This window comes from Malus domestica, chromosome 02, assembly GCF_042453785.1.
Source record: "Malus domestica chromosome 02, GDT2T_hap1".
NCBI lineage: Eukaryota > Viridiplantae > Streptophyta > Magnoliopsida > Rosales > Rosaceae > Malus > Malus domestica.
The window spans coordinates 2,112,578-2,132,003 of NC_091662.1; the positions used below are offsets into that span (position 1 = coordinate 2,112,578).

A 19,426-nucleotide genomic window follows, 5' to 3' on the forward strand; every position below is an offset into this window, starting at 1 on the left:
ATAGTGGAAAAACACTATGAGTACTTCATACGTTTAAGTGCTTTTGGAACTCAACATTAATTTCACTAAAAGCGCTATCAGTCATTTTAAAAGCACTTTCAATAGAGCCTATATTTTATTTGACAAATTTATCTTTTGAAACGTTTAACCCTTTACGTTGTTTCTTAATCTTGTGACAATTTTTTTTTTCGAACAATTGATATTATCAATATTAAAGGGGAGAATATGGACTTAGCCTCATAATGGGCTAATAATAATGTGGTTTAAATTTGTATTTGGCGATAATCGAATCTAAGGCCTCTTACTTGCAAGTGAAGAAGAATATCTAGGGGTGGGTTCGGTACGGTTACCGTACCAAAACCCTCGAATCAATTACCGTACCAAACTTTCAGTTTGGTTAAATCTATTACCATTACCATACCAAAGTTTCGGTATTGCCAAAAGTTCAGTTGGCATGGTATGGTAATGGTCATTGCCATTTTGTTTTGGGACAAATTTTTTTTTTTTTTAACCCAATTGAAGGGCAAAACTTTTTTTTTTGGGTACCTTTATCTCATACATTGTAGATTGAATTAATCTATTATTCATCATTCACAATTCACACACACAATAATTCAAATGATGCATCAAGATTCACAATGAAAATTAAGCTTACAATCCAAATAGAAGTTACAAACCAAAACAAATAGAAGTTAACAATCCAAATAGAAATTAAAGTTTCAAACCAAATTAAAATTGGAACTAAACTTCAAAAAGTAGAATTCATTAATCAATTATTCAAGCTTGAAATGTCGAAGTTTTTGGAGGAGGCATTGAACTTGTAAAAGATTGAGCTTGTGTCAAGCCTACATTACAAACAAAGAAAACATATTAATTAATAGCAAGAAAAATTAAAGTTGAAAATCATTTAATAACAAATTTACTAAAAAAATTAAAGCATATCTTTCTTGTTTCCTCTTCTTTTATTTCCTTGTAAAATTGAAGCATATATTCCGTTGGTTCCTTGTAAAAGTTTACTTCATCTGCCATAAGTCAACCACTAGTATACACTAGTGCCTCTACTATTTTAGGAGTCAAGGATGCCCTAAAAGGGTCCACAACCCTCCTTCCTAGGCTAAATGCATTTTCACTAGCAACGGTAGAAGTGGGGTTTACAAAGATATCTTGGCTATTTGTGAAAGAATTAGGAACTCTTTTGTGTTTGATTTCCACCATTTCAAGAGATCAAAGTCACCAACAACAATACTAATATAAGTAGGGTTTTATTTTCAAATTATTGGAATATTATAAATATGTGTTATATAATTATCTATTATATAATTTATAATTTATATATTATATTGTATTTTCAGTACGGTACGGTAATACCGTAGTAATGGTATCCATTATTAATACTGTACCATGAAATTTTGGTACGGTATAATACCGTACAATTACCAATTGACACAAACACGACAATTTGGCAAAAAAATTCAACCCTAGGAATACTACTAGACCGTAGTACTAAGTGAAAATATTGTATAATTTAGATTAACAATAATTTAGAAATTTTGTTTTTGTCGGATAGAAATTTTTGGTAATTTTATTTTTAGTACTACCTTAATTTTTAATAATTATTATTTACAAATTTACAACTAAGGCTGCGCAAATCCAGCCGAAAATAACTCCAAATCTAGCGTTATACATGAAGCGCATAAGCAGATAGGCTTATCAGTTGTATAAGGTGATACACGATTATAAGGTGATACGCACTCTAATATAAGCAGATGGACCTATCACTCCGCTTATCAGTCTAAATACATCTCATCTCGTTCACGCTATTTTATTTGTCTGCTATCGTTTCTCTCTCTAAACCTTTTTTCTCCTCCAAATCCCTAATCTCTATCTTCTTCTTTCTTCTTCTCCTTCTCCATATAAATACCTGACTCCAAAGCACCAAAACAAAGAGAGCTAGAGAGAGAAACTAGAGAGAGAAAGCTTTCAAGCCCTCCGATCTGAGCCATCGATATCATTAAGGTACCTCCTTTTCCTTCTCATTTTTCCTCGGATTTCGTTAATTTTCCAAATTTTTGAGCTTTTATTCTTTTGTTGATTGATTTTCGGAACTGAAAATTATATGTTGAATTATTTGAATTTTGTGTGAAATATTGGAAATTTTGAGTTGTTGTATTGGTGAATTGGAGCAGGAGGGTTTAGATCTTTGCCTAAATTAGGGTTTTGGCAGGAGTTCAGGGACGACGATGTCCTCGCTTAGCAGAGAGCTCGTTTTTCTCATACTTCAGTTTTTGGATGAAGAGAAATTCAAAGACAGTGTTCACAAGTATGCTCAATTTATGTACTTTATTATTTTTTTGTATTAATTTATGGATATTTATATATAACTGTATGTTTGTTAGGTGGTTTTAATTTAGTTTAATTTGTTTCGATTTTCGATTAATTTTGCTGTGATTGTTGTGGGTGTGGAGGTTGGAGCAAGAGTCAGGGTTTTTCTTTAACATGAGGTACTTTGAGGACATGGTGACAAATGGAGAGTGGGAGGAGGTGGAAAAGTATTTGTCTGGTTTCACGAAGGTTGATGATAATCGATACTCTATGAAGATTTTCTTTGAGATTCGCAAGCAGAAGTACCTTGAAGCTTTAGACAAGTACGTGTTTTGGATTGTTGTTTCTAATCAAATTGGCGTTATGGTTTAATCCATGTCGATTAATTTACTCCATTTAAAGTTATATTTTTTTTTTTGCCCCATATGATTCAAAACTGAATAAATGATTGTTGTAGGCGGGATCGAGCAAAAGCTGTGGACATTTTAGTTAAGGACTTGAAAGTTTTTGCAGCATTTAATGAGGAACTTTTTAAGGAAATTACACAGTTGTTGACTTTGGAAAACTTTAGGTGAGAACAAATTGTCTTGTGCTGTTGACAGTTGTTATAGGCGGCTAGTTCACGTTTCTGTAATCTCTATGACCTGACATGTATTTGGGCATGCATTACTTTTCAGGGATAATGAACAGTTATCTAAATATGGTGATACTAAGTCTGCAAGGAGTATAATGCTTGCTGAACTGAAAAAGTTAATAGAGGCTAACCCATTGTTTCGTGATAAACTTCAATTTCCTACCCTGAAGAACTCGAGACTGCGTACTCTTATTAATCAGAGGTTTTTGAGAAGCTTCTGCCTCCTGTGTCTGAGACTACATTTTTTCTTGCTTTAATTTTAAGATATCTGGTTACCTAAATTTTGTGTCATGAAAACTGCAGTTTAAACTGGCAGCATCAGCTTTGTAAGAACCCAAGGTCTAATCCAGACATAAAGACCCTGTTTGTAGACCACAGTTGTGGACAACCAAATGGTACCAGGGCTCCATCTCCTGTCACTAATCACTTAATGGGGGCAGTCCCTAAGACAGGGGGTTTCCCTCCATTGGGTGCTCATGGGGTAGGTAGAACACCAAATATATTGTTTTGATATGAGGTCAAACTGTCTCTAAGTTGAAGACTGACTCTGTGTGTATATGTATGTAGCCCTTTCAGCCCACACCAGCTGCTCTTCCAACATCTCTTGCTGGATGGATGGCAAATCCATCACCTGTACCTCATCCCTCAGCTTCTGCTGGGCCTCTTGGGTTGGCCGCAGCTAACACTGCAGGTACTATAGCAAAATGAATGTTTCTGGAGCATTTAGCGATGAAGTTTGACATTTTCTTATGGTTAGCTTGTATTGTTCTTTTGTCTGAAATTTTTATATGACATGTTAGCTTTATTCTTTTTGTTCTCCTATTTAACATGTTTTTTGCTATTGTAGTAATTTTCTTAAATTTGCAACTGTTTTTCTCGTGTAATATATTTACCATCATTGCAGCCATCTTGAAGCGCCCTAGAACTCCTCCTACCGGTAACCCAACTATGGACTATCAAACAGCAGATTCTGAGCACATTCTAAAGAGATCAAGACCTTTCGGGATAACGGATGAAGTATAAATCTATCCTTAATTTTTGCATATTCTGATTTATCTGATGGAAGTCTGAGTTATATTGCTAAATCTGAAGTTTGCCTTTCTTTTGATGTATATTCTTTTGACTCTGTAATATAAAGAAATAAATTTATTTCAGTTTTAAAGAAATAAATTTATTTCAGTTATTCAAATTCAATTTCCTTAACATATTGTTTCATAAAAGGTAGGTAGAGAAATTGTTCCTTCAAAAGGTCGGTAACAAATGGTAAGTTTAGATTATGCAAAATACTAGAACATGGCTGATGAGGAAGTATGCATAACGGAATTAAAAGAAATTTATTCTTATAAACATGATGCAAATGGTCCTCCGGTTCCCTTTTTTATGAGCAGTCACAAGTTTTATGCCAAAGATCTGTATAGCTTTATTTTACAGAAAATTTTTAAGTTTCAATTTCTTAATGTATATAATCGATTCTATATTAACTCAATTTCTAACAGGCCAATAATCTGCCAGTAAATATGCTGCCTGTTGCATATCCTAATCAGAGCCATGGTCAGAGTTCCTACTCTTCTGATGACTTGCCCAGGTCTGTTGTTATGACTTTAAGTCCAGGTTCAACTGTCAAGAGTATGGATTTCCACCCGGTGCAACAAATTTTACTTCTTGGTAAGCTCCAGAGAGCTGATCTCCATTCCACTCGTTGTAAAATATTGTTTTTGTATATATTTTTTATTTCGTTCTTTCAAATGTTGAATTATAGCTTTTCTTATAGTAATAAGCAATTTTATCATTTCAGTTGGAACAAACACGGGCGATGTCATGATATATAAGCTACCAAGCCAAGAAAAGATTGATATTAAGAACTTCAAAGTCTGGGACCTTGGAGCATGTTCAGGGGCACTGCAGGTTTGGCTTTTGATATTCTGTAGTATCGTATGGATTTTTTTTTAAGTAGTCCTTATAATGAAATAACTCCGCCTATGTCTTACATGGCCGGTCCCAAGCCCGGATAAAGGAGGAGGGGGAGGGCGTCAGGTAGTCGACAGCCGGCACTCCATGATCACGTCGAATCCTTATGAAAATGAATCCAGAACAAAATCGCGCTAAAGCTAGGGCGTCACCCGTAAGTGGCGCGCTGTGTGGCCCGAGCACAGTGATAAGTGAGCAAGGGTCGCTGTATCTCCATCGGCACCCGGATGCAGTGTTAAATGAGCAAGGGGGTCATAGAAACTTCTTTTCGAACGACTCCACTCAAAGTTGTTTGGGAGCATATGCTCCTATCAACTTTACCCGGGACACACAAAAGAAGTACTTTGATCCTATTAGACGGGGGAGGGTGAAGAAGCTAGGACAGAAGGGTAGAGTTCAAGAGAGCAAAATGCGTTTAGGAACGTGGAATATAGGAACCTTAACGGGAAAATCTATGGAAGTAGTGGAAGTTATGGTGAGGAGAAGGATAAATATTATGTGCCTACAAGAAACTAAGTGGGTTGGTAGTAAGGCAAAGGATCTAGAAAACTCAGGGTTTAAACTTTGGTATTCGGGCACAAATAGAACGAGAAACGGTGTTGGCATCATCGTGGACAAGACCTTGGTACAAGATGTTGTAGATGTCAAGAGGGTAGGAGATAGAATTATGGCAATCAAGATTGTAATAGGACAAGAACTTATCAATGTGATTAGTGCGTACGCACCTCAAGTAGGGTTGGATACGAGTTCGAAGGAGAAATTTTGGGAAGATCTTGGAGACTTGGTGCAAGGAATTGCTCAGACGGAGAAGTTATTTATAGGAGGAGATTTAAATGGACACGTGGGCAGGGAGACAGGCAACTATGGAGGTTTTCATGGTGGCCATGGTTTTGGGGAGAGAAACGAGGATGGGGAAGCTATCTTGGATTTTGCAATGGCATATGATCTCTTCTTAGCCAACACCTTCTTTAAGAAGAGAGAAGAACATGTGATCACCTACAAGAGTGGGTCGTCAAAAACACAAATAGATTTTCTTCTAATGAGGAAAGGGGATCGTATAACTTGTAAGGATTGCAAAGTTATACCAGGAGAGAGCGTGGCTAATCAACATCGCTTGTTGGTGATGGATGTACATATCAAAAGAGTAAGACAAAAGAACAAGACTTGGAAGTGCCCAAGAACTAGATGGTGGAATCTAAAAGAAGAAAAACAAGCCATTTTCAAAGAGAAGGTAATCACCCAATGTGTGTGGGATAGAGAGGGGGAAGCTAGCCAAATGTGGGATTCCATGGCTAGTTGTATCCGAAAAGTAGCAAAAGAGGTATTAGGAGAGTCCAAGGGCTTTGCCCCACACCAAAAGGAATCTTGGTGGTGGAATGAGGAGGTACAAACAAAGGTGAAGGCTAAGAAGGAATGTTGTAAAGCCTTATACAAGGAGAGGACCGATGAAAATGGTGAAAGGTATAGAAAAGCGAAGCAAGAGGCGAAGAAAGCTGTCAGAGAAGCTAAGGTAGCGGTTTACGACGATATGTATAAACGACTAGATACCAAAGAAGGAGAGTTGGATATCTATAAACTAGCTAGAGCAAGGGAAAAGAAGACAAGGGACCTAAACCAAGTGAGGTGCATCAAGGATGAGGATGGAAAAGTTCTTGCTACAGAGAACGCGGTTAAAGACAGATGGAGAGGTTATTTTCATAATCTTTTCAATGAAGGACATGAAAGGAATGCTTCTTTAGGGGAGTTGAGTAACTCAGAAGAGTGTAGAAACTACTCCTTTTATCGTCGAATCCGGAAGGAAGAAGTGGTTGTAGCTTTGAAGAAGATGAAGCATAGAAAAGCAATAGGCCCAGACGATATACCAATCGAAGTGTGGAAAGTTTTGGGAGAGACAGGTATAACATGGCTCACTGACCTTTTCAATAGGATTTTGAAAACGAAGAAGATGCCAAATGAGTGGCGAACGAGCACTTTGGTGCCTATCTACAAGAATAAGGGCGACGTACAAAATTGCATGAACTATAGGGGTATTAAGCTAATGAGTCATACAATGAAGCTCTGGGAGAGAGTCATTGAGCATAGATTGAGGCAAGAGACACGGGTTTCGGACAACCAATTCGGGTTCATGCCAGGGCGCTCAACCATGGAGGCAATCTATCTCTTACGAAGATTGATGGAAAGATATAGAGATGGGAAAAAGGATTTACACATGGTCTTTATAGATTTGGAAAAAGCGTATGATAGGGTCCCAAGAGACATTCTTTGGAGGATTTTAGAGAAGAAAGGAGTACGAGTAGCATATATCCAAGCTATAAAGGATATGTATGAAGGAGCAAAGACTGCCGTAAGAACTCATGAAGGACAAACCGAAAGCTTTCCCATAACTGTAGGATTACATCAAGGCTCATCCTTAAGTCCTTACCTTTTTGCGTTGGTAATGGATGAGTTAACAGGACATATTCAAGATGATATTCCTTGGTGTATGCTTTTCGCAGACGATATAGTGTTGATAGATGAAACTCAGGAAGGGGTAAATGCAAAGCTTAACCTTTGGAGAGAAGTGTTGGAATCTAAAGGTCTTCGCCTAAGCCGATCAAAGACAGAATATATGGAGTGCAAGTTCAGTGCAAATGGAGGCCAAAACGAGTTAGGGGTGAGGATCGGAGATCAAGAAATACCAAAGAGCGACCGTTTTCGTTACCTAGGATCTATCTTGCAAAAGAACGGAGAATTAGATGGAGATCTCAACCATAGAATACAAGCTGGATGGATGAAGTGGAAGAGTGCATCCGGCGTGTTGTGTGACCGCCGTATGCCACTGAAGCTCAAGGGAAAATTTTATAGGACGGCAATAAGGCCGGCGATGCTGTATGGCACAGAATGTTGGGCAGTGAAACATCAACACGTACACAAAATGGGTGTAGCGGAGATGAGGATGCTTCGTTGGATGTGTGGGCACACGAGAAAGGATAAGATTAGGAATGAGGATATCCGGGGTAAAGTAGGAGTAGCCGAAATTGAAGGAAAGATGAGAGAAAATCGGTTACGGTGGTTTGGACATGTGCAAAGAAGGCCTACTGACGCTCCGATTAGAAGATGCGACTATGGGACAGAGGTTCAGGGCCGAAGGGGTAGAGGAAGACCTAGGAAAACTTTGGAAGAGACTCTAAGAAAAGACTTAGAGTACTTGGATCTAACGAAGGACATGACACAGGATCGAGCACAATGGCGTTCTAAGATTCATATAGCCGATCCCACTCAGTGACTTGGATTTTCCAAGTCTCCAACCAAGAAGTTTTCCTCACTCGGGAAATTAAGGGAACACTACCCCAACCTACATGCTCCACTCAGAAAGCTTCAACATACAAGCTTCAACAAAAGAAAATTCAAAGAACTTAGCGAAGAAGGCTTTGGTGTATTTAACACAATACGTTGAAATGAAGGAAAGCTTATTTATTGATATCCCCGATAAACTACAAATATGTACATATACATGAGTCAAAATAAACACACAAGAGGGAGCCTTCACAAAGGTTGCTTAGGAGAAGTCTCAGCAGTCGGTAGAGCCCCAGAAAGAGAAGGCACCGGAGGGGGATCATTTGGAGCCTCAGTACTGGACAAAACCCTAGAAGGAGGAGGCATCAGAGGTTGATCATTTGGAGCTTCATTACGCGGTACAGCCCCAGAAGACGAAGGCAATAAATGCCTTTGGAACAAACCCACAAATCTTTGATGATCAAGTAAAACCTGACCATCAGTTTCCTTCATCTGGTCAAGCTTCCTCTTCATGTTTGTAGCATAGTCATGTGCGAGCCGGTGCAACTGTTTATTCTCATGCTTGAGCCCTCTAATCTCCTGTTTGAGACTCATCACTTCAGCCGCCAATGATTCAACTTGGCGGGTTCGAGCAAATAGGCGTTGGGCCATATTAGACACAGAACCTGCACACTGAACACTGAGAGCCAGCGAATCCTTAACAGCTAACTCATCAGACCGTTTGGAAAGTAGTCTGTTATCTTTGGGAGTGAGAAGGTTCCTGGCCACCACCGCAGCGGTCATATCATTCTTCATCACGGAATCCCCAACGGTAAGAGGACCAGTTGGGGAGACGAAGGATGGGCGCCATATGTTGTCTGGAGAAGGCGGGGCTGCCTCTTCAACAAGGTTCAAGTCAAAACGACGGTCGGAGGGGCCAGACATTTTCAAAGGTGTTGAAGAGAGAAGAGGTCGGACAAATCAAGATCTTAGAAGTGCAAGAATGAAGCTTCTACTGGTGGAGATTCAAGTGTGCTTTGGAACTTAATGCCAGCCCCTATAAAAATCTGCACTCGACGGAGCTTCAGAAATCAAAGAGGCGCCTGCTCAGAAATCGAAGAGGCGTTTGCTTTCTCAAAAGTTGGGCTGCTTAGAGATCACGAGGGTTGATCTCAGAAATCGAAGAGCCGTTTGCTTTCTCAAAAGTTGGGCTGCTCAAAGACCACGAAGGCCGATCTCAGAAATCGAAGAGGCGCTCGCTTTCTCAAAAGCTGGGCTCCCTAGAGACCACGAGGGCCGATCTCAGAAATCGAAGAGGCACCTACTTTTCCAGCCTTGTCAGCACCTGTCACACGCACACTCAGCTTTGCGGAAATTATGGGCATTCTGTCAAAGACTTCTGGGGAAGTAGAAAACACATGAATCTTACTGTTCAATCACCCACTTCCCACACGCAACAATAGCTCATGGGTACCACAGATAACTTTGCCAAAATTCTCTGCCAAAGTTGAGCACGTGAAGCTTGCAGCTCCCACTACATCGCTCTGACCAAGAAGGGTAAAAGAATAGCAAAGAAACAGCACTAACAAAGTTTAGACCCATAAATTTTGAAGGTCTAGCTACCATATTATTACCCACAAGGGTAAAGGAACAGTACCACTGCTGGATAATTGGAAAGTCCATGTATGTCAACCTCTGTGCTTCGTGGTAAGGTAGACTAGCAAACATGCCCAACCTTTACTCACATTCGAGAAAACACTCCCAATAAGATTGCTTGCTCCAAAATCGAAGAGGCACCGTCCTCCGAATCTAAAGAGCCAGACTCCCAACATGACTACTTTCTTAAAAATCGAAGAGAGGGTAAAGGAACAGTACCATTGCTGGATAATTGGAAAGTCCCTGTGTATCAACCTCTGTGCTTCGTGGCAAGGTAGACTAGCAAACATGCCCAACCTTTACTCACATTCGAGAAAACACTCCCAACAAGATTGCTTGCTCCAAAATCGAAGAGGCACCGCCCTCCGAATCTCGAGAGCCACTCTCCCAACATGATTACTTTCTCAAAAATCGAAGAGACACTGCTCCCCGAATCTCGAGAGCCAGACCCCCAGCATGATTGCTTTCTCAAAAATCGGTGAGGCACCGTTCTCGGAATCAATCGAAGAGGCGCTCGCTTTCTCAAAAGCTGGGCTGCTCAGAGACCACGAGGGCCGATCTCAGAAATCGAAGAGGCACCTACTTTTCTAGCCTTGTCAGCACCTGTCACACGCACACTCAGCTTTGCAGAAATTATGGGCATTCTGTCGAAGACTTCTGGTGAAGTAGAAAACACATGAATCTTACTGTTCAATCACCCACTTCCCACACGCAACAATAACTCATGGGTACCACAGATCACTTTGCCAAAGTTCTCTGCCAAAGTTGAGCACGTGAAGCTTGCAGCTCCCACTACATCGCTCTGACCAAGAAAGGTAAAAGAATAGCAAAGAAACAGCACTAACAAAGTTTAGACACATAAATTTTGAAGGTCTAGCTACCATATTATTACCCACAAGGGTAAAGGAACAGTACCACTGCTGGATAATTGGAAAGTCCCTGTGTGTCAACCTCTGTGCTTCGTGGCAAGGTAGACTAGCAAACATGCCCAACCTTTACTCACATTCGAGAAAACAGTCCCAACAAGATTGCTTGCTCCAAAATCGAAGAGGCACCGTCCTCCGAATCTCGAGAGCCAGACTCCCAACATGACTACTTTCTCAAAATCGAAGTGAGGGTAAAGGAACAGTACCATTGCTGGATAATTGGAAAGTCCCTGTGTGTCAACCTTTGTGCTTCGTGGCAAGGTAGACTAGCAAACATGTCCAACCTTTACTCACATTCGAGACAACACTCCCAACAAGATTGCTTGCTCTAAAATCGAAGAGGCACCGCCCTCCGAATCTCGAGAGCCAGACTCCCAACATGATTACTTCCTCAAAAATCGAAGAGACACTGCTCTCCGAATCTCGAGAGTCAGACCCCCAGCATGATTACTTTCTCAAAAATCGAAGAGGCATCGTTCTCCGAATCTCGAGAGCCAGATACCACAGACCACTTTTTCAAAGTGCTCTGACAGAGTTAAAACATGTGAAACTGGCAGCTCCCACTACCGTGCTATGACCAAGCAGGGTAAAGGAATAGCATTACTACTTGTTGTTAGGGAGACTCCTATATATGTCGACCTTCATCCCCAACGGACAGGCAGACCTGCAAAAATGCTCAACCCTTCATCATATCTGAGAGGGCACTCCCAACAAAGCCTTTCGAAATATTCAGCTTTCTTTCCCCCCGATAATACCTCTGCAAACAAGCTATACTAGAGCAAGAATATCTCATATCATCAGGGTTAAAAGCAAGAGTATCCCATATCATGCTTTTTCCCTGTTTTTTCTTTTGGCCTTGTTTTTACCTGCAAGACAAGGAGAAAGAGAGCAATCAGTCAGCACTTGGAATCAAGCTTCCAGCCAGGAACTGACTGCCTGGAACCCCTTACCTGATTACTTACCTGGCATTGCTCTCGAGTACTCATCTTCAACATCTTATGTTTCCAGGGAAGATTCCGCATCTGCTTGAGGAACAGATAGGGCAAGTGCGAAGGATACAAGGAAGCATGTGGAGACAAGCGTAACAGCACACGTGCCGATACATCCATTACTCTGTCAAAAGCAAAAGTATCCCATATCAGCAGGGTGGAACGTACTCTAGATTTGATGGACTTGTTTTGACCCTCAAATTCTTCAGTCGGCCTTATACTCTGGAGGAAACCAGAAAACCCTCCAGCTCAGTTCAAGAATAAGCCTGTGGAAAGTTACTTCTTCAAAAGCAAAAGTATCTCATATCATCTCTTCTCATTTTTCTTCTCTTTATCCTTCATGCTGCTGCAAGATGGGGAGAAGGTGAACAATCAGTCGGAGCTCTGATTGCTTACCTTGTCTGTCACCTCTTTCAGCAGACCCCCTAGCTCGGCGACTTGGGGGACTCCTACTACATGGTTTGTATCGCGCTTGACCAAGCCTGAAACTACAAGTAAGCTTCAAGTGAAATTGATACATTACCTTGTGCATCTCCACCAGTTAAAGATACCACCCCTGGATGGAGGAAGAGTACTTCCAGAGAAGATGCCACATCTACCTATGAGACAGATAAGGCAAGTCAAGACGACACCACACTCCGATACTTAGAAGTTTCGTGATTACGAGATCATTCTCCCACAATATTTCCTAATGTCATTTGTACTAAATCATTCACTCGTACTCACTAAAGGAGAGCTTGAACCTATGTACTTGTGTAAACCCTTCACAATTAATGAGAACTCTTCTATTCCGTGGACGTAGCCAATCTGGGTGAACCACGTACATCTTGTGTTTGCTTTCCTATCTCTATCCATTTATATACTTATCCACACTAATGACCGGAGCAATCTAGCGAAGATCACAAAAAGCGACCGTTTTCGTTACCTAGGATCTATCTTGCAAGAGAACGGAGAATTAGATGGAGATCTCAACCATAGAATACGAGCTGGATGGAAAGAGTGCATCCGGCGTGTTGTGTGACCGTCGTAGGCCACTGAAGCTCAAGGGAAAATTTTATAGGACGGCAATAAGGCCAGCGATGGTGTATGGCAGAGAATGTTGGGTGGTGAAGCATCAACACGTACACAAAATGGGTGTAGCGGAGATGAGGATGCTTCGTGGGATGTGTGGGCACACGAGAAAGGATAAGATTGGGAATGAGGATATCCGAGGTAAAGTAGGAGTAGCCGAAATTGTAGGAAAGATGAGAGAAAATCGGCTCTGGTGATTTGGACATGTGCAAAGAAGGCCGACTGACGCTCCGGTTCGAAGATGTGACTACGGGACAGAGGTTCAGGGCCGAAGGGGTAGAGGAAGACCTAGGAAAACTTTGGAAGTGACTCTAAGAAAAGACTTAGAGTACTTGGATCTAACGGAGGACATGACACAAAACCGAGCGCAATGGCGTTCTAGGATTCATATAGCCGACCCCACTTAGTGGGAAAAGGCTTTGTTGTTGTTGTTGTTGTTGTTAGTCCTTATAATGAAATAATATTGCCATCTTCATTGTCCTGTAGGCATCTTTGGCCAGTGATTATACAGCATCAATCAACCGTGTGATGTGGAGCCCTGATGGGACACTTTTTGGTACGTGTCTGTGTCCTGGATTTTCTGAAGTAGACTTATGCTAGTTCAAATATTGTCAAGAATTAAGAAATGAATCTTAAACTGGTTATGATGACTCAAAATTCTACTGCAGGTGTTGCATACTCTAAGCACATTGTACACATATATTCCTACCATGGTGTTGATGAGTTACGAAATCACCTGGAGGTTTATTCCATCAACCTATCCCTTCGAAGATAGTCTTCTGTCGTTTGCTCTTGTTATTTTATTTTGTTTATATTTTGTCTCCTTATGTTTTCCTATTCTTGTTGGACATCTTATTTTCCTTTATGGGGGTAACATTGACTTACGCATTGCTGTTCTTGTCTTGTTTTCAGATCGATGCCCATGTTGGCAGCGTTAATGATCTTGCTTTCTCATATCCAAACAAACAGCTGTGTGTTGTCACTTGCGGGGATGATAGACTCATTAAGGTTTGATCTATGACTTGACTAATTCTATTTTGATTTTGCAGGTTCAAGTTTGTAGTTAGATATGATAGTTCAATATTCTGCAGGTGTGGGATGCAACCACTGGGAATAAGCAGTATACTTTTGAGGGCCATGAAGCACCTGTATATTCAGTGTGTCCACATCACAAAGAAAATATCCAGGTACTTTCTATTTATGTTATAGTGTTGATAACATGGAATGTAAAAACGGTATTCTTTTACCAAAAAAAAAAAAAAAAAACTAAAAGTTTCTGTTTTTTTGTAATGTACAAATTAAATGGAGAATCTGAATCAGTTAATACTTAACCGTATGTATTTCAATCAAAGATATTAGGACACACTTTCACTAAATGGGGAATAGGAAACTAACTCATAAAGTAAGTAGGAAATTTTTTTGAAGGGCTCACAAAATTTGTTTTAGACTTAGTCATTAGCAACTTGATTTGATGTCTCATAGACTGCATGATTATATTGTAGTTTGTGTTAAAGTTCTTAATTCCCTACTGTTTCTTTTTCCAGTTCATTTTCTCGACGGCTACTGATGGGAAAATAAAGGCATGGTTGTATGATAATGTGGGCTCAAGAGTTGACTATGATGCACCAGGCCATTCATCTACCACTATGGCATACAGTGCAGATGGAGCAAGGTTACTTTCTGCACCCTTTACAAAGACATTGTTCTATTAGTGATGTGATATTAAGTATTTATCTGTTATATTATGATGGGTCTTTGTATCTTCTCTGAACACATAGGTTGTTCTCGTGTGGGACTAATAAAGAAGGGGATTCATACTTGGTGGAGTGGAATGAAAGTGAAGGAGCTGTAAAGCGGACCTATCATGGTCTTGCAAAGCGTACTGTTGGGGTTGTGCAGTTTGATACCACTAAAAACCGGTTCTTGGCTGCTGGCGATGAGTTCACTGTCAAATTTTGGGACATGGACAATGTTAACCTTTTGACGAGTACTGATGCAGATGGTGGATTGCCGGTAGGCATCACAACTTATTTTTCTGAATAAAACCATTCCTTCCAGATTACTCACCATGATCTTAAAAACCTGCAGGCTTCTCCCACAATCAGATTTAACAAGGAAGGAATATTGTTAGCTGCCTCAACGAACGATGGTATTAAAATTCTGGCAAATACAGATGGACTTAGGTTGCTAAGAACTGTGGAAAGTCGCACATTTGATGCTTCAAGAGCTGCTTCTGCGGCTGCAGTGAAGGTAAAAGTTTCAACGTGGCATACCTTGTTATTATCATCAACTTAACTTATATGCAGGCACCCTTGTTATTATCATCAACTTAACTTATATGCTTGTTTCAACTTGGCATACCTTGTTAAAATCTGTTAGCTAAATGCATCACTAATATGCAGGCACCCCCAGTAGGAACATTTGGGCCTTCCAGCACTCCTATTGGAACAAGCATTGGAGATCGAGCTGCTCCTGTGTCAGCCATGGTTGGACTGGTGAGTGTCATGATCTCTCTCATGGGTGACTAAAATTTTGGAAGCATGCTATATTAAACGATGTTATTATCATCAACTTAACTTATGTTTAATATTCAGTCTGATCAAAATGTATGTTATTATGCATAGGAAATGTGTTTGAAACTAGAAGTTCAATTTTCTTCTTCAATGGTAAAAAAAGGTGTTTTTATACGATTGTTTAACCTTCTCCTTCTCTTTCTTTGTCGATCTGTGTAGAACAATGACAATAGAAGTTTGGTCGACATTAAACCTAGAATTGCTGATGAGTCAGTAGAGAAAGCCAGGATTTGGAAACTGACTGAAATCAGCGAACTATCACAATGCCGCTCTCTGAGGCTCCCTGATACTTTAACAGCAATGAGGGTATTAATTCTCTTCTGTCCTAAATTGTTAAGAATTGTAGCTTTTATGGCATTATATTTTGTAGTCATTATATATTTCCTATGCCTTCGCTATTTAACAACTGTGCCTTGACTTTTATTGCGACTTGTACTTAAAGCAAAATTAATCTGTTGAAATTATTTCTGATTTCCTTAAGAGATTTTAGTAAGATCACTGCATGGTGAATCTCTGTAATATATTCATTTGCTTTTTGTTTCTTTTAAAACGTTTTCATGAGAACTATGCATGTTTTTATCGTGAAGCTCTGACGGATTATTATTTCAGGTTTCTAGATTGATATATACAAATTCAGGACTTGCAGTGTTGGCGTTATCATCTAATGCTGTACACAAGCTCTGGAAATGGCAAAGAAATGAACGAATACAAAAGGTATTAGATTTCCTAAAAGTTAAACTGATGGTTGCATTTATGTTTTTTTTTTTTTTTTTTTTTTTTTTTTTGCATCCTTAAGTTTTCCATTTACCAAAAAGTTGTTCTTGTAGGCCACAGCCAGTAGTCTACCGCAATTATGGCAACCTTCAAGTGGAATATTGATGACTAATGATATAAGTGATACAAACCCTGAGGATGCTGTTCCATGCTTTGCACTGTCAAAGAACGACTCTTATGTTATGTCAGCTTCAGGGGGGAAAATATCCCTTTTCAATATGATGACATTTAAGGTAGATGGTTTCCTCTAAACTTCTCTCTCGTATTGTACTGGTTGATTAAATATGCATGTCTATAAACCCTTTAATATAGCCGACCCTTAGTGGGAAAAGGCTTTGTTGTTGATGTTGTCTATAAACCCTTTAATAGTGCTGTGCACAAGACAATCTCGCTTGAAATTGGTGATTCTGTTCCATCCTTCACAATGCTCATTCTACAATCTACTTTCCCACACTTACTGAAAACTAGAAAATTTATATCATAATATTCAATTTGCCCACCCTTATTTCCCAAATACCATTAAAACCTAATTATGGCAACATTTATGGTTTTATATTGTTGTATTAATGTCTTGCTGTCTGAATTGCAGACAATGACAACATTTATGCCCCCACCCCCAGCTGCAACATATCTGGCATTTCATCCTCAAGACAATAATATCATTGCCATAGGAATGGATGATTCTTCTATCCAGATTTACAATGTACGGGTTGACGAGGTGAGGTCTTTGTTCTCTGAACTTTAATTTTGCCAGTTTGTGATGATAGCTGGAATAGGGGATTGCTTACAATCTGGATGCTCCCCTTTCACAGGTTAAAACCAAGCTAAAAGGTCATCAGAAAAGAATAACAGGCCTTGCCTTCTCTCATACTCTTAATGTGCTTGTATCTTCGGGGGCTGATTCCCAGGTATGAATATTAGACAACATGCGAGTCTAGATGCACGCAATTTGCTATGCTACTAGGCTTTAAGCATTCAACTGGGGACTATCAGAAGTAACTTATCACGAGTAGCCAAGCCAAAAGGATCAATGTAGTTTCCAGATGGTTTAACTTTCAACTTCATAGAAACCTGGTTCCCTGGAACCTGGTTAAATTTCACGTTTCATTTGAAATCATTTCATTTGTGTGACTAACTAGGAAATGCATTTCTGTAGTGCATCTCTTTAGAATTTTTTTCTCACTTAGTCCTTGCCTTGGGCCTTTACAAAATTCTTTCGGTATTTGACAATCTTTTTTGTTCAGCCAATAGTCTTTCTGTTCCTCTTCTTGATGTTGATACTGGGTTATTAAGTCATCAATGCTTTTGTTTCTCTTTGCCGCAGTTATGTGTTTGGAACACGGATGGATGGGAGAAGCAGGCTAGTAAATTTCTTCAGATGCCTAGTGGCCGGGCTGCTGCTCCCCTTTCTGATACCCGAGTTCAGTTTCACTCAGATCAGACACATTTGCTGGCAGTTCATGAAACACAGATAGCCATATATGAAGCACCAAAATTGGAATGCCTTAAGCAGGTGCCATTGCTTTTTGTGCTTAAATTTATTTTTGAGTATATTTTTATCCTGATTTATTATAAAGAATCAATTGCTGCATAGGCTTTAAAATTTAATCATTGCATATATATGCCACTGGCATAAATGCTTTGCTTGCATATGGTAAGAGCACTAGCAAGCTTTAAGATGAATTTTGCGGTGATTGTGATGTTCTGGTGTGTTTAATCGTTTGCTTTTACCTTGTTATTTGGGGTCTAATTAGTGCTGCTTACATGTTGAACTATGTTTCTCATACAGTGGGTTCCTCGAGAAGTTAGTGGTCCGATCACACATGCTGTATATTCCTGTGATAGCCAGTTAATTTATGTTAGCTTTGAAGATGGAAGTGTTGGGGTTCTCACTGCTCTTACACTTAGATTGAGATGCCGAATACTACCAACCGCTTATTTACCTCCAAATCCAAGGTACATTTTCCTGTCAATACAATACAAAGGTCCACATATGTATTTGCTTTTTCCTTTTGTAATTAACATATCTAACAACAAATTTAACAGCTTAAGGGTGTATCCTCTCGTTGTTGCGGCACATCCATCCGAACCCAACCAGTTTGCCTTAGGACTTTCAGACGGTGGAGTGCATGTACTTGAGCCATTAGAGTCAGAAGGAAAGTGGGGAACTAATCCCCCAATCGAAAATGGTGCTGGGCCTAGCGCGACATCTGGAGCAGCCGCTTCAGATCAACCCCAAAGGTGACAATCCCGTGTGCATGGCTTCCACCGAGGACCTTAGGTGCATTTCTCTCTTCCGTGATGGTCCAGTTCCTGATGTCACCATATTATATTTTTGAGGGAAAACTCTGGATTTAGGTACTATAGTTTTAGGATACTTCGATTAACCCAGTAGAATTCGTTATAGTGGCCTTTGAAGGTGAGGCAATTCCCCTCATTTAGTTTGAAGTCTCGAAGAAATGCTGCGCCGGGCGAAAGGTCGAGATCGGACGACGAGGGGGTTCAGCAAAAGATGGTAGTTGGTTTGGTTGGAGGGCCAGACTATATTATCCTTTTCTTTTCTCTGTAAGTTGCTGAGAATCTTAGAAATTAATTTAATTGTGAACCAGATATGATTTAGTCATTTTATTTTCTGTACTCTTATTTATTTTTCTGGTGATAAATAAGAAAGCGGCTTTGTTGTTGTTTATTTCCCATTGTGTAGCAGTGTACTATATTGGAAAGGGATCCTCTCCTGATCCTTTCCTTCTAAGCCATCAAGTCCGGGGATTCTGGTTGTTAAAATTTGATCAAACGGTTAAAGTTATTATAACTTTTAAAGTGAGCCTCTGTTTGTAACCGTTGGATCAAATTTTAATGATTCGGATTTTCAAACTTGGTGGATTAGGATGAAGGGATCCGGAGAGGATCCTTTCTTACTACATTGACCCGTTTGTGACAGGTCTCTTTCAGAACTTTTGCTCATAAGCACTTTATTACAAGCGGTTTTACTATAAAGTATAAAGACGCTGAAATCACCTGGAATTACTCTTTCTTAAAGAAGCTTCAGGCAAATGCTTCTTCAGAAAGTGCTTTTATTAGCCAAAAACATGTTTCTTATATTAAAGTATTTTTAAAGTGATTAAAAATGTTTTTGATGAAAATACTTTTAAACCAATCGTTGGTAAAAATCCAATTGGATTCTAGAAGCATTTTTAAGCGTTTCTTGTAAGAAGAACATATCTGGTGGTTTTTGCAAAAAGAACAGATACTTCTTCC

General features: G+C 39.7%; 1 protein-coding gene across 2 annotated transcripts; it reads left to right on the forward strand.

Moving 5' to 3' along the window:
• Window positions 1-1,828: 1,828 nt before the first annotated feature.
• On the forward strand, window positions 1,829-18,857 carry LOC103426699 (topless-related protein 4-like). 2 transcript variants are annotated; one of them, XM_070813818.1, is made up of 26 exons: window positions 1,829-2,016; window positions 2,187-2,320; window positions 2,466-2,645; window positions 2,780-2,893; window positions 3,000-3,158; window positions 3,260-3,437; window positions 3,524-3,647; window positions 3,861-3,973; window positions 4,453-4,621; window positions 4,752-4,861; window positions 13,308-13,377; window positions 13,490-13,563; window positions 13,734-13,829; window positions 13,913-14,008; window positions 14,366-14,493; window positions 14,600-14,834; window positions 14,910-15,071; window positions 15,224-15,316; window positions 15,554-15,700; window positions 16,004-16,108; window positions 16,222-16,401; window positions 16,758-16,886; window positions 16,981-17,076; window positions 17,493-17,681; window positions 17,958-18,124; window positions 18,215-18,857. In XM_070813818.1, exons 2-26 carry the CDS (start codon window positions 2,241-2,243, stop codon window positions 18,411-18,413), a joined length of 3,393 nt encoding a protein of 1,130 aa, XP_070669919.1. In that variant the 5' UTR covers window positions 1,829-2,016; window positions 2,187-2,240; the 3' UTR covers window positions 18,414-18,857. The 2 variants fall into 2 exon arrangements, with proteins under 2 accessions (XP_070669919.1, XP_028964962.2); XM_029109129.2 differs by having other exon boundaries at window positions 1,904-2,016; window positions 2,225-2,320.
• Window positions 18,858-19,426: the final 569 nt, after the last annotated feature.